Here is a 15541-nt window from a genome sequence, read left to right on the forward strand (position 1 = left end):
ATCACTTAGGAAATTCAAACCTCAAAATATAACCACTTTGCAACAAGATTCAATTCTCAGAAAGTCAATTTCCATAGACCAGATATTGCTGGATCAGATGAACCCTGCAGAAGCAGCAGATGCAGCAGCTACAATATTGGCTGAATTACGTGATAAGCAAATCAATCCAAATAAAGTAACTTGGATAGATGCATTAAAAGAACGTGAAAAATTACGTGCTGAAGGTAAAACTATTGATAGTTTTAGTTATGTTGATCCTAAAACAACTGTTGTTGGTGAAAAAACTCGTAGTGATTCATTTTCTTTCTTATTATTACCTTTTAAAGATGATAAATGGTTATGTGATGCTTATATCAATGCTTTTGGTAGATTAAGAGTAGCTCAATTATTTCAAGATTTAGATGCTTTAGCTGGTAGAATTGCTTATAGACATTGTTCTCCTGCTGAACCAGTTAATGTTACTGCAAGTGTTGATAGAGTTTATATGGTTAAAAAAGTTGATGAAATTAATAATTATAATTTTGTTTTAGCTGGTTCTGTTACTTGGACTGGTAGATCATCAATGGAAATTACTGTTAAAGGTTATGCATTTGAAGATGCTGTTCCTGAAATAACTAATGAAGAATCTTTACCTGCAGAAAATGTATTTTTGGCTGCTAATTTCACATTTGTTGCTCGTAACCCACTTACTCATAAATCTTTTGCCATTAATAGATTATTACCTGTCACAGAAAAAGATTGGATTGATTATAGAAGAGCTGAATCTCATAATGCTAAAAAGAAATTGATGGCTAAAAATAAGAAAATCTTGGAACCAACTGCTGAAGAATCTAAATTAATTTATGATATGTGGAAATCTTCTAAATCTTTAAAAAATATTGATAGACAAGATGATGGTATTGCATTTATGAAAGATACAACTATGAAATCTACAATGTTTATGCAACCACAATATAGAAACAGACATTCTTATATGATTTTTGGTGGTTATTTATTAAGACAAACTTTTGAATTGGCTTATTGTACTGCTGCTACTTTTTCCCTGGCTGGTCCTAGATTTGTTAGTTTAGATTCAACTACTTTTAAAAATCCAGTTCCTGTTGGTAGTGTATTAACTATGGATTCTTCAATTTCTTATACTGAACATGTTCATGATGGTATTGAAGAAATTGATTCTGATTCTCCATTTAATTTCAGTTTACCAGCTACTAATAAACTTTCTAAGAATCCAGAAGCATTTTTATCTGAACCAGGTACTTTAATTCAAGTTAAAGTTGATACTTATATTCAACAATTGGAACAAAGTGAAAAGAAACCTGCAGGTACTTTTATTTATTCATTCTATGTTCCAAAAGAAAGTGTTTCTGTTGATGGTAAAGCTTCTTATTGTACTGTTATTCCTCAAACTTATTCTGAAATGATGACTTATGTTGGTGGTAGAAGAAGAGCTCAAGAAACTGCTAATTATGTTGAAACTTTACCTTCTACTAATAATTAAGTAAAAATTGAATCCATAAATTTCATATCTTTTCAATTAATACAAGTAAACTACTAATATACATAACTATTCTTCTTCTTGATCTATTCATCAAATAATAAGAAACAAAAAGAATATACGTGATAAGAAATTGTATATATATAAAAAAGGATAATTAATAATTATATCCACGTGATTGAATAAAGAAAGAAAATATATAATATAATATAATATAATATAAAAAAAAGGAACCAACTAAGAATATGAAACAAAATAACAATCATCTAATATAAACGATATTAATAATAATAATAAATAATAATTAGGAAACGAACTAAAAATGAAAAACAAAATCAAACTCATTCTTGATAACTCAGATATACAATATAAATAACACACAGAAACACAAATCATTAAATTATAATTTAATCACTATCATCATCTTGAATTGATGCTGATTCTCCTTTATAAACATAATCAGGTTCATAAGCTGATTCTCTTAAACTTCCTTTTCTTGTAAAATCAACTAATTTAGCTGATTTACCAATATTCATACTATTTGGAGGTGTTGGTTTAGTATTCATATTGTTGTTGTTGTTACTATTAGTAGTATTATTTGAACTTGAACTATTATCAACAAAGAATAATTTATCTGAAGTTAATGAACCTAATGAAATAGCTGAAAGATTTTGATGTTTCATAGTTGGACCTCCATTATTATTAATTGGTGTTTTTTCATTATCATCTCCATTTAATAAGAATTTTTCACTTGATGGTGAATCATATTTACCTAATTTAGATGAATCCAATGCATAATTTGGTGATGGTAATCTATCATCAACTGGAGTTGGTTCAGGTTCATCAAATTCACCATCTTCTGAAGATGTATTATCATTAAATTTAGAAAGTAAATGACTTATAGTACCACTAGTTTCATCTTTACCTGTTTGTTTCAATTCTCGTGAATTTTCTTCTGGAACAATATCCAAATTTGATGATGATACTTGTGGTAGATATTTCTCTGATTGTGATGATCGATTACTATGATTGTTGTTGTTATTATTATTATTCTGGTTAAGATTATCAACAATATTACCACTACTGTCTAATCTTTGGAAATTTGAAGATAATGATTCACGACGTAATAAAGCATTAAGTGAATTATTACTAACAAATTTGGAAGAACTTTCTGAATTTCTTGCTGAATAATCATCAACTAATCTAATCAGGAATAAATGTTCAGTATTAACAGTAGATAAAGATGCATCACTAGCACGAGCTAATTTATTATCTGATTCAATATTAGCACGCCATGATTTAACAATTGGGGCATTTTCATTAGCATCATAGAATGAATCAGCACTTGATGATTCAACTTGAGTTAATGAAGATGATGAATGTGATCTATTAATATGTTCAAGTTTCATAACATTCATTTCCGATTTATCCTTAACTAATGATTCTTCTGAATTAATTGCTGGGATTCCCGTTGGTGAAACAGTAGTTTTGTTTCCTCTAGGAATAAATTCCTTTTCATGATCATCATTATTAGAATTATTATTATCATTAGAATCTTTGTTCTTTCTTCTTTTGATACAGCAACATAATAATATCAAAGCAGTAAGGAGAATCAAGAATGCTGGAATACCAACACCAAGTCCAATAGCCAAAGCTTTGGTATTTGTAGATTTCTTGTGACTAGTAGCTGCTGCTGCTGTTGTTGATGAAGAGCTAGTAGCTTCAGCGGAAGTGGTTGTAGCTTCAGTAGCACTCGAAGTTGAACTTGATGAAGTAGTAGTAGAAGAAGAAGAAGAGGAAGAACTAGATGTTGTTTCGTCTCTGTCAACACCTTTAATTTGGAAACTTCTTGATTCAGTTTGTGAATTTGATTCAGCATTAATTTTAACATTCAACTTGTCAAAGCTCTTTGGAGTTTCACCAGTAAATGTCATGTTGGATTCATGATAATCTAACCAATCTGAATCGTAATCAACAGTAACTTGTGTGTCATCAATATTTGTGAATAAAGAATCCAAAATTTGATATTGGAAATATTCTCCTTTTGTAGCATTAACATCTTTAATAGAATCAGTGGTGAAAATAGAATCAATGACATCAAAAATATAAGGTAATTCAACTGAGTTTCCATAAATGTCTTGAACAACAACTGTGAAACTATCATTTGTGGTTGAGTTTGGGAAAGTACCTGTTAAAGTATAATCATCATTATTAAATTGAATATAATCTGGTAAACCATCAACAGTAACATCTGAAATATTCTCACGAGTAATAACCAGTCCATCAAGATAAACATCTGATAAAATAGGAACAATTTCATCGAATTCAGTATCAACAGTACCATTGATAGTTGTAGTTTGATTAATTGAAGTACTCAATTGATGACCACCAACAATAATTTTAAAATCCCCTTGAGCTCCAGCATAACCATAATAATCAGAAGCAATAAAAGTAAAACCATATTCAAATGAAGGAGCATTTTCTGAAGTTACATAAGGAACAGTACCAGTAAAAGTAAGATCATCACCATCAAAAGATAACCAATTTGGTAAAGAACTACGATCAACAGATCTACCATAATAAGCAATAATAGGACGATCACTTGATGAATAACTTTCAAAAAGATTCTTATTAAATTGGATTTTAATAGTATCACCAGGTTTAACAACTAAACCATCAACACCATTAGTTTGTCCAGTTTGAGCTAACTCATTGAATAAATTTTTCTCTGAAGTTAAATATAATCCAGTATCATTAGATACAATCATGGAATAACTATTAGTTAATTGAGATCCATCACTTGAATCAGTACCTGTTAAAGTAATTTCAAATTCACCAACATCAGATTCTTCAGGTTTACCAGAAAATGTTCTACTTGAAGAATCAAATGATAACCAAGATGGTAAGTTTTCAACTTCATAAGAGATTTCTCCATGACTATTGGATTTATAAGTTGTATTGGCAATAGTGAATGTATAATCTTCGTTTACTCGTCCGACATTTGGTAGTTGTTCATTAAACGGGAACCCCATATATATGGAAGCATTTATCAATTGTAAGAATAATGATATTAGTAGAATAATTGAGTATAACATTGTAGTAGTAGTAGTAATAGTAGTGGTGGTGGTGGTGATGATGATTGTCTTTCTTCAAAACTAATAGGGCAAGAATGGGTAAATAGATGACGATGATAATAAAATACAATTAAATTAAATATAGAAAATGATTGTTGGTATAATGTAGTAGGTAATTAGAAGAGGAGGAGAAGGAGGATGAGGTGGTAATGATGACTTTGATGTGTTGTTAGGTGGTGATGATGTTGTTGATGATGATGTTGAAGAAGTGTAAACAATTCTCTGCAATGCAAGTACAACTAGAAGGAAGAAAGAGTAGTTGATGAAGATGAAGATGATGTTGGAAATGTTAAAAGAAAATTTTTACCAAGTATGTGTTGTAGAAGACAAAGACAGTCTATATGTGCCTGATGGTTGAACAGGCAGGTGAAGAATTTTATGCGTGGATTACACGAAAGGGTTAACCACACAAAGAAACAAACAAACAAAAAATAAAGACGAGAATATATTACTACACACACTTGCCGTACCCACACTATTTAATATTGTAAGTTAATTAATTACAGTTCAACCCTTTGGAACAAGAATAAACAAATAAACAATTAATACGCACACACACACACACACACACACACACACAAAACATTACAATGCAATTCTTAAAAGGGGTAAAAATAAACCACACAATTTAACACGATGATGATAATGATAATGTGATGTGATATATCATATCATATACGGCGTGTATGAAATGCAACAAAGTCTACAAAGTTGTTGTTGTTGTTGTTCTTTTTTTGGTGTTTGTGTAATAATAATAATAAAACTCAAAAAAAAAAAACTTCGTGTTTCCTGTGAAATGTCGTGCAGCATAATGTCGTGTATACTGCGCTTACATTATGTGACGACATTCGCGTCAAATAAGAAATAATAATTATTTTTTCGTTTGCTCGTCGCGTTTTCTAAACTTTGTCACAAAAGTTGCAAAAATAAAAATAATAGAAACTCATTTTGGAAATTATTAACCCTTTTGACAATCTAAAATTTCATTTTCATTTAGTACCTACTACTACTATAGTTAGCAGAGGGATTATTTCCTAATTGGGGTAAATTACTACTTCTTACAACATTCTTTTTTCATCATTTCCATAACCTCAACTCTCCTTCTACTTGACCATTTCATTTTTTTTTTTTGTATGTGGTTTATGTCTTCTTGAATCTAGATCAATCCAATCAGTGCATACATTAATGGCTTTATATTGCATATAAAGTCATTGAACTCTCTCTCCTACCTTCCTAGACGAACAACGTACCCCCCTTACTTTAAAAACGCAATCGATTTGTTTCATATATTTTATATTCTAATTCTCGTCTAGTATAAGAACAATGACTTTCTTCATCATTGTTTTAACCTCTCTCTCTCTCTCTCTCTCTCTCTCTTTCTCTCTCGTCAGAAGTTTAATCAAGCCCATTCGTCGTGTTCTCAACTCTCTCTCGTCTATGTGGGGAGAAAAAAAAAAATTTCTAATCGTGTGTTTCTCACGTGAGTTATTTATCATGTGACTGGTTTATTCACGTGACTTGTCTAAGAAGAAATATTAATTACATATAACCCTCAACGTCTATTCTATTAAAATTTAAAATATATATATATATACACTTGTTATGTGGTGTCCTATTTTATCTCCATCTAGGTAAATAGTATATTACCGCAATTCCCAAATATCCAAATATCAATCCAACCAATTTTTCCAAAATCAGATGAAAATACATATTAGTTATCAACAACATAAACCACCATAAACCAATTAATAAACTAATGAAAATCAGGGGAGTATTCCAAAGAATAATTAATTTTTCTTTAAATGAATTAACTCTTACTAATCTTTTTAAATTATTTTTAATATTTGAAAAACCTGGAAAATAATCAATAGTTTCTAAATATAAATATAAAGATGAATGAATCATTAAAAATACATGACCCAGAGGATCATGACCACCAATCCAATTACCTTTAAATTTTCTACAAGTATATGATGTTATACCAGTAGATTCCCAAATATTTTCTAATGTTTGAATAAAACTATTATGTAAATGATTAATATTTTTAATTTCAATTCCTTCAATTTTACATTTACCTCCTGTCCAAATAAAAATTTTATCCATTATAGGTAATCCAAAACACCATTGAGTAAATAAAATCCACCATAATGTACTTAATAAATAATTCAAAATTCCTTTATAAATTAATTTTTGTCTTATTGAATAATTACTTGTTTTATAAATTAAATTGGAATAAAATATTAATATAACTAATGTAGTCCATCCCCAACCTTGTTTAACAAATAATTTATTAAATATATTCTTTTTATTACTATAATAATTATAAATTTCTTCTTCAGGTGATGTAAAATGAATAATTCTACCAATTAAAAAATTCAATATAAATGATAAAACAAATATAAATTCTCCAGGTTTAAGTTTAAGTTTCGTTTCTATCGTTTTAAATACCCCCATGATTTTCTTATAATGTTGATCATATACAACTGACATGTTATTGATATTCAATTCAGTTAACCAGTAGATTAAATGTTAGGTCTTTTTCTTTCCTATTTTTTATTCTTGTAAAGGCAAATTTGCCAACGGAAATTTAATTTTTTTTTTTTTTTAGGTCCAACAAAATGACGTTCTAGGTCCTCCTCCCTCCCTCCCTCCACCACGTCCAATTCTACACAACCATCATAGTCGTGTGAAAGAGGTGAATTTGCCCAATACACACACACACACACAACCATTTTTTGGTTAATACACCAGGGAATGATTTCTATCACTTATTTATACATTTATATATATTATTTATATATATATATATTATTTATATAATTCGTCATCATTAAATCGTGGTTTTATTATTATTATTATTATTGTTGTTGTTGTTGTTTTCTATCAATTATATTCTCTATACGTCAACTTTACTTGCAGCAAATTTAATAATTGGTCCTAAGCATTTCTTATTCGGATAAATTGACCCACATAATGGAACAACATTGCAACCAATAGTCACTTTTGCGTCTTCGGTGGTTGGTCCAAAATCAATAAACTTGACTCCTTCTCTTAACCCTATTTTAATAACCTCTTGCATCATAACAAAATAGGCTTTGTATTGTTTACTGATGGCATGATCTAACCCTTGAATATCCGATGTCATGGTATCTCCCAATCTAAAAATAACACAAGATGCAATGATTTGGTCATCAACTTTCAAAAATAACAACGAACGGTACTTCTTCTCATTGGTACAATTTCCCAAATTATATATAAATTGCCAATCTGGTTCTAATAATTGCGACGATTGTCCAGACAGTTGTCGGTTATTTGCAATATTTTGATTCATGGTTATAATCTCTTGACAATTCTCATAATTGAAAATATTGGTTTCAATAACTTGACCTTTTGCTTGTTTAAAACTATTCTCTTGATTTCTATATTTAATAGCTTTGAAATACTCAGTACTGGTTTGATTCTTAAATGGTCTTAAATCGATAATATGCGAATTAGGCAAATTAATCTTATACCATCCACTTGATGTAATACCAGCTTCAAAATTAACATCTTTATAAGTTGGATCCAATAAAACAGTCAATTTTTCATTCTTTTCATTCCATTTGGAAATAGCATATAAAACTGCAGCTCCTCTAGCAACGGGTTTCTTAGTAGAACTACAATAAAATGTAGCTCTTTTAAATGGCCAATGGAAACCTAATAATCCAAATCTAATACACAACCATGGGAATCGAGAATTTTTACCAAAATGTTTATTCAATTTCTTACCAAACCAACCCGGTATTCTTTCAGTTAAATCAAATTCTTCAACAATCGTCAATAAAACTAATGCTTCTGTATTCATCAATTCTTGATAAAATTTTTCGGTGTTATTTTCCAAAGATTTCATCTCCATCTTTTTCTTTTCCTTTTGATTCTTTTTAGCCAATCTTTTCAATTGGTTTTTTGATAATGGACGATATTCATCTCTAATGGAAGTTTCTTCTGTTAAAGTTGGTGTATCCAGAAACAAAACCGATTCATGATCTAAAATATCAAATGCAGCATTCAAATGTTTCGATGATCTCGATGCTTGTTTATTTGCTTGACCGTTATTATTATTATTACTATTATTATTACTATTATTGTGATTGTTATGGTTGTTATGGCTATTGTTGTTGTTGTTATTATTATTATTGTTGTTGCTGCTGTCATCCTTTTTGTAGACACGTAATACTTTGCAAGTCATACCATCTAGTTCAGCCTTCATGTAGTTTTCCATTAATGAGATTACATAGTCACCGGAAATACCACCATTATGCTTATTGTTGAGATCAATTAATTTACCCCATCCTTGTTTTTGATGAGGAGTTAAACTAAGCAAATCATATTCTTCAACTTCATAATCTTTAGTGAAACCACCACCCCTTAAACGGAAATAACGAGTGCAGAAAAATGCCACCACTGAACAAATACATGAACATAAAAACAAGACAAATATACTAATTGGAAACAGTGCTTTATAATCATAATAAATCCCACTAACAATGGTACAGGCTAAAAGTAAACTGAATAAAATAATCACATAGGCATCATAAAAGAAAATAATCTTACCAATAAAGTCCTTAAGTCGATTCTTTTCGTTAATCAATAAAACTATGCATAAACCAATGCCAGATTGACAAGCCATAAAAGTACCGGTTAAAATAAATAAATTATGTAATTTTCTAGCCGATCCACCCGTAGTGTTAATATAACTAATATTGATTTGAACAATACTAACACTGATCAACACAGTAATGAGATTAACTGAAGCGTATAATAAATAAACTGATGAAATATTTGTTGACCACCAAATACCCAATAAAGCACCATTACAAATCAAACTAATCAAAGTGATGATAAAATAACCAGCTCTTTCATTGGAAGTCATATTCAAGCTATCCATATAGGAATCACTTATATTTAAAGGATTTGATAATTTCCCTTGTGATATAATAACCACTTGAACAATACAAGCAGCTAACAAAACCAACCAAAGAAGCTTCTTTAATATTTTCACCACAATGAAATGAGCAACTTGATGATACTTGTTTTTAAACGCTGTGTCTTCATCATAATAATTTTGTTCGTAAATAACCACCAAAAAGATAAACAAGTCTAAAAACAAAAAAATTATATCTATAGGATTAGCCATGTGGAATTGTCTTGTAAATTTAGCAAATAATATTTGATCGACAACATTAAAGATGGTTGAATAAATAACAACTGCTATTGGACTTATAAACCATTTTATTCTTGGAGGACGAAGATCTTTAAATAATGATTGAAAATTTGCAACAAATTTGTTGCTAGGTTTTGTTTTGTTTGAAGTAGATGTAGTATCTTCATAATCACTTTCTAGTTTTTCATGTGTCATTGTAGATTGTGTCTATATATATGTATGAAATCGAAGGAAACCAACTTGGTGTGAAAATGGTGAAACAGGGTGTATTTAAATATTTATATGGCTATGCGGAAGTGCCGTAATAGTTGTAATAGAAAAAAGCTGAGTTAAGGGTTGGTAGTAACTAAGCTTATGTGTGCGGTAGTACAAAATTGTAGTGAGGAAAAAAAAAAAAAGGGAAAACTGGCAAAACCTTATGTTGCAATTAATATGGAGGGGCAGATGAACAAAGTGATGATGAGAAGTGATGAGTATAAGGAAATGAAGTTTATTAGGAATGGAAAAGTTAATAATAAATAAATAGATGAATAAATAATGCAATAATTAGGTAGAATTAGAAACTCAAAGAAAAATCTTTACAAAAAAAGAAGAAAGAAGGAAGTTCATATTAAATGAAGAATTGGAAATTCTAATATCTATTTATATGACTAATGAAAAATACTAAAAATACAGATTCCCATATATACTTTGTCTTTTTTTTTAGATCAGTTTCTTTTGTCATAAGGTAGTTGTTGTTATTGTTGTTGTTGCTTGCATTCCCTTGTTTTAACCATGTGTTTCTTTTTTTTCTATTATTATTCCATTTGTAGTAGTAGTAGTAATAGTAGTAGTGACATTAGTGCTGACGGTATCTATTTGTAAGAGAGGATATTACTAACCATTATGCAAAATAGAACAAACAGTTTTAGTGCTACAAACTATTATCACGCAAAATCTAAACAATTTTTGCATTTTGCAATTTAAAACATTGTGCGTGAATGCTTTCCCTTTCTCTCGCTCTCTCTCTCAAGTTTGTTTGACCATGTGTAACTTAATTTAGAAGGACGCTTGTTAAAAACCGTGCATCAGGAAAATCCTCTATTTCTTACTACTTTCCTATTCGGCAGTTACGTAATCGGTGTTCATAGCTACAGTTACGTGTTTTACACATTCATAACATAGGTTAAAGGAGAGGAGGAGGAGGGGGGACAATGAAAAGTTGTAGAATCAAGAGTGGGTGAGATTCAAGTGACAAATCGGCTCAAGCCGTTTTTTTCTTTTTTACTATTTCCAGAGTTATAACCGACCTGACCTAGATGTGGAAATTCCAAGAAAGTAACAAGGTGACATGAGTTTTATTGTTTTACTAGAAACTCGTTAATAAACCTAGAATGATATTCTGAATACATGTTAAGTCAACTGATCGCTCCTTCATGTACGTTTTCTCCTTCTAAGCAGATATCATAAAACACACAGATACCGTGCGAGATTTAAAGATGAAAAGAGCAATAGATCCACGGAAGAAATACAACAGAGGCTTATAAATTGACTCCGCCTAAACAAAATATATAGAGCTAAGCCCAATTAAAAATAAACACATTTTCTCCATACTATACCGTCCTATTTCCTTTTCCCTTCGGTTATTTCTTTTTTTCTTTAGAAGAAGAAGAAGAATGTGGATGTTTCAAAAGTATAAAAAGTACGAAACTGAAAGAATAGACGGCTTCACGGGTATATGACCGAACCAGGGAGAAGTTGACGTTGTAGTTTCATTTTTGTTTGTTGTTGTTGTAGTAGTAGTAGTTGGTAGTGATTAGGGTTATTGGTGACGAATAGTATAATGTTTTGTGACGTGATGTGTAAATTGGTTTTAATTACGGTATGTAGGTTAGCTTAAGGGAAAATTACTTGTGGCCCACCGGGCTGGATTATTAGAGTGTACACGGAAATCAGATGATTACACAAATTCCTAGTCTCATCGGTCTGCAACTTTAACTGACTTTACTTACTTACTTAATAAATGAATGAATTAGTAAGAAAGAATGAGTGATTTTTTTTCTTATTCTTCTTCTTCTTGTTGTTGTTGTTGTTGTTCTTCTTCTTCTTGATTGTTCTTCATCTTTTTTTGCGCCTGTTTTATTGTTGTTAAAAAAAATTCTTGTCCTTCACATTTTAGATCGGAATATACGGGATGAGGAATAAATTGTAATAGCAACAACAAGATCATCGACAATTATACACTACTCACTCAGTGACACTTAAACTTACTTTATCTTACTCTCTGTCTCATACCCACGCTCATATATACACATATATACATACACACACACATAGAGCAAATAGGAAATCAAGATTTACAAGTACAATTAATGCAAAATAGAACTTCCTTGGTAAGATCTCCCCTTTACTCCTCCTCTCCTCTCCTCCTCCTTCCCCCTTTTTCCCACTATCGCCGATGACCCCTTATTCTACCAGATTTCTTATAATTGCTTACTCGTTATTTTTTTCTTCTTCTTCTTCTTCATCTTCTTCTTGTTCATCTCTTTGCATTCCGGAATTTGCCTAGATTCGAATTTCAGTTTAATTGTTTTCAATGTATGACGTAGATAGATCTACTACGCCGTTCGTCCTATTGTAAAACAGCAACTTTTTTTCAAAGAACAGTAACCACTTCATCAGGGCTTAATCATCATCAATAACCGCCTGATATAACTTCACATTTTGCAACTAAACTTTACTCGGGTGTCCGGTAATCGGTATGCTCTATACATTTAGATAAGACATCACCTCCAGTAATTATACGTGATATTAAGCACTGATTGGAACCTAATAAATAGATACTTATAAATGTTTCGTCTCGGCGTTAATCGGTCTTGTCTCGCGGCTGAAATGTTAAACCCGTTTTGCAATTTTTAAACTATCAAAGGTTTCATTATAAACACCCCACATTTATCATGCTGCTCTATAAGTATATTTTTAGCTCATGGTGATAATAAATTAGTTTCACCACTAAAATTTGGTTAAACATGACCATTTGGACAAACTATACTCAAACGATTACATGTACTTCGCCACAACTTTTAATTTCAAATTACCAATTGAACCAGCCAGTCAGTTAGTCCCAATAACAATCATATACCAACGAAAGAAATCCAAGCTTCTTGCTTACATAAGCGTCCAATTGATTCTGCAAGGATTATGTATACAAAATAAAAGAGGAGGTTTCGGATTCAGGTGTGATTTTTTTTTATCATCATCATCAACCAACAACTCGTATATTGATCATTCTACAACAAGTAGGAGCTAGAGTATGGATGTACAAAACCTATTAGGGTGGTGGGGATCCCCATTTGCATGGTTCTGACCTTCAGATAACTGTATCATCATTACATTCCACCATTTTCAATTGGAACTTGTTGTTGAACTTGATTCTTCTCTCGTTCCTCCTCGTTTGTTTGAGCTTGTTGAGCTTGTTGTTCCGACGGTTCATTATTTTGCCATCGTTTAACCATATCATTCATTAAATTGTTCATAAATTCTTGATTGATAATATTCTTACGAAAATTTTCATCCTGTAATAATTTTAAAATGTGTAGACAATTTGGATAAACTAAAAATTTAGCATATTGAGGTTCTGTCCAATATTGTAAATAATTCAAATAATTTACAAAACTTTCATCATTTAAATAATTATTCTGAGCAAGATAATTCACATAAGGTATATTACTTAAAGATTGAACAAATTCAAGTTCTATTTCCCATCTACTTGGTAATGAATTAATTAGATTAGTATATTGTTGTTGTTGTTGATCCACTGGTTCAGTTGTCATGATATTTCGTTGATGAAACTCAATTGGTTGTCACTTTTTTTTTTCGTGTGCATTTTTTTTTTTTTTTCTGTTGTCTGTTGTTGCGATGCAAGAAGGCTATTATCATCATCAACAGAGAGATTTGGAATTTATCACCAATTGAATTACGACTTTTTTTTTAACAGACCAGGAACTTTCGGATTACATAAGGCTGAATAAGATGAAATTTTGACCAAAAGATTAAATAAATCCAAAAAGAACAAAAGGAGTAAATCTGAAGATCCGCAATAACCCCAATTCTAATCAAATAATACCCCACGTTTGTTTGTTCTTTTTCAAATAAGGTTTATCTCTAATATTTGGTGAAATTTCATTACCAAATTATCCTGAAAATATAAAATCCTTGGATATAAAATTCAACTAACAAACTCCTTCTGACAACTACAAATATACCCAATTGATTACGAAATGAAATCATATCATCCATTTGATCCATGAAATTCTCTTATTTTTAAAATAGGAGGTAATTACATTTTAAGATTTCTTACTATCAGAGATATTCAAACCACTCGGTCCAAAGAAAGAAAAAAAAAAAAAAAGAAAAATTCAAAATCAAAATCAACACTGAAATCAAAACAAAGAAACACCAAATAAAACAAAACAAGACAATATAAACGTTGATCGTATCAGAATGTCAACAACGAATCAATCATCAACTACAATATCAACAGTTGCTTTAGAAAGAGAATTATCTCAAATTACAAATATAAATAATATTTTATTAAATTTTCATCAAACTATTCAAAAAGTTAATCATGATTTAAATCTGATTTGTAATTCAACTACAAATTCAAGAATTTTAATGAATAAATGGACTGATATAATGTCACAAACTGATTTTACCCTTGATGCAATTAATAATCCTTCATGGGATCCTAGAAAATTAGAACAAGAATTAAATAATAATAAGCAAGAAGATCAAGAAGTAGAAGAAGAAGAAGATGATGATGATGAAGATGTTGAACAAAAATTGGAAAATGAACTACATCGAATTGAACAAGAAAACTCTGAACTTTCAAAAACGATTGAAAATATAGCTAAAGAGAAGAATACTAGAATGAATAAAAGAAAAATTGATGGTTCATCTACTGGATATAATGGAAGAAGAAAACTACATAATTAATATAAATTACCTTATAAATACAGATAATAATAATAATAATAATAATATAAACTAACGAATATCTATATGAGATTGAAATATATCTCAAGAAACCACTGTAATATTAGGAAACATATCTAAAATTATTCAAAAGAATCATGAAATATGTAAAACACATCTGGGCTAGTAGTCAATCTAGCACATCCATCGAAAAGGGCGAATGGTCTAGTGGTATGATTCCTTGTTTGGGTTTAACAACTTAAACATAAAATTCGAGGAGGCCCGGGGTTCAATTCCCCGTTTGCCCCATTTATTTTTTTTGTCAATTTTTTTTTATTGTTGTTGTTCTTGTTTACCCATTTATGCATTAATCAACTTGAACTTGAATTAGAAGTCAAAAACAGACTATAGAGATTGTTATCGAAAGTATTCTAAACAAAAAAAAAGAGAGATCTTATTCAGTTGTGTTGTTGTTGTTGATTTATTTTCAATTAGACGTGTTTTGATTTTCCAAAAGAAATTTTTTTTGTTTTTCTATTTTGATTGATTTGTTTTTTCATCATTGTAGTATACTTGATGATAATAATATAACCATAATGCTGCTTGATCCAAATGTTATGATATCTGAATTAGCTAGATTAATGAATTGTATTGAATTAGATGATACTGTATTACAATTATGTGTTAAATTATTAGATGAAGGTGTTGATCCTAATCAACTTGCTAATCAAATAATTGCCATTAAAAAAGAAACTA

At 30.1% G+C, this 15541-nt stretch overlaps 6 protein-coding genes and 1 non-coding gene across 7 annotated transcripts; 3 read left to right on the top strand and 4 right to left on the bottom strand. All coding sequences in view use genetic code 12, as the record gives it.

The window, feature by feature from the left end:
• Positions 1-97: 97 nt before the first annotated feature.
• On the top strand, positions 98-1498 carry CTRG_05739 (uncharacterized protein; the record flags this gene model as incomplete). The annotated part of the gene is made up of 1 exon (XM_002551395.1): positions 98-1498. One exon carries the CDS (start codon positions 98-100, stop codon positions 1496-1498), a length of 1401 nt encoding a protein of 466 aa, XP_002551441.1.
• A 404-nt stretch (positions 1499-1902) lies between these two features.
• AXL2 (Axl2p) lies at positions 1903-4590 on the bottom strand (the record flags this gene model as incomplete). The annotated part of the gene is made up of 1 exon (XM_002551396.1): positions 1903-4590. The coding sequence occupies one exon, from the start codon at positions 4588-4590 to the stop codon at positions 1903-1905; it is 2688 nt and encodes an 895-aa protein (XP_002551442.1).
• A 1656-nt stretch (positions 4591-6246) lies between these two features.
• On the bottom strand, positions 6247-7119 carry CTRG_05741 (uncharacterized protein; the record flags this gene model as incomplete). The annotated part of the gene is made up of 1 exon (XM_002551397.1): positions 6247-7119. One exon carries the CDS (start codon positions 7117-7119, stop codon positions 6247-6249), a length of 873 nt encoding a protein of 290 aa, XP_002551443.1.
• A 406-nt stretch (positions 7120-7525) lies between these two features.
• Positions 7526-10027, bottom strand: CTRG_05742 (uncharacterized protein; the record flags this gene model as incomplete). Its single annotated transcript, XM_002551398.1, has 1 exon — positions 7526-10027. The coding sequence occupies one exon, from the start codon at positions 10025-10027 to the stop codon at positions 7526-7528; it is 2502 nt and encodes an 833-aa protein (XP_002551444.1).
• A 3173-nt stretch (positions 10028-13200) lies between these two features.
• On the bottom strand, positions 13201-13644 carry SOH1 (Soh1p; the record flags this gene model as incomplete). Its single annotated transcript, XM_002551399.1, has 1 exon — positions 13201-13644. The coding sequence occupies one exon, from the start codon at positions 13642-13644 to the stop codon at positions 13201-13203; it is 444 nt and encodes a 147-aa protein (XP_002551445.1).
• Positions 13645-14314: 670 nt separating this feature from the next.
• Positions 14315-14806, top strand: DUO1 (Duo1p; the record flags this gene model as incomplete). The annotated part of the gene is made up of 1 exon (XM_002551400.1): positions 14315-14806. The coding sequence occupies one exon, from the start codon at positions 14315-14317 to the stop codon at positions 14804-14806; it is 492 nt and encodes a 163-aa protein (XP_002551446.1).
• Positions 14807-14999: 193 nt separating this feature from the next.
• Positions 15000-15093, top strand: CTRG_06410. Its single transcript has one exon. It is a non-coding gene; the product is annotated as a tRNA-Pro (tRNA).
• The last annotated feature ends 448 nt before the right edge of the window (positions 15094-15541 follow it).

The sequence above is a fragment of the Candida tropicalis genome (assembly GCF_000006335.3).
Source record: "Candida tropicalis MYA-3404 genomic scaffold supercont3.9, whole genome shotgun sequence".
Taxonomy (NCBI): Eukaryota; Fungi; Ascomycota; class Pichiomycetes; order Serinales; family Debaryomycetaceae; genus Candida; species Candida tropicalis.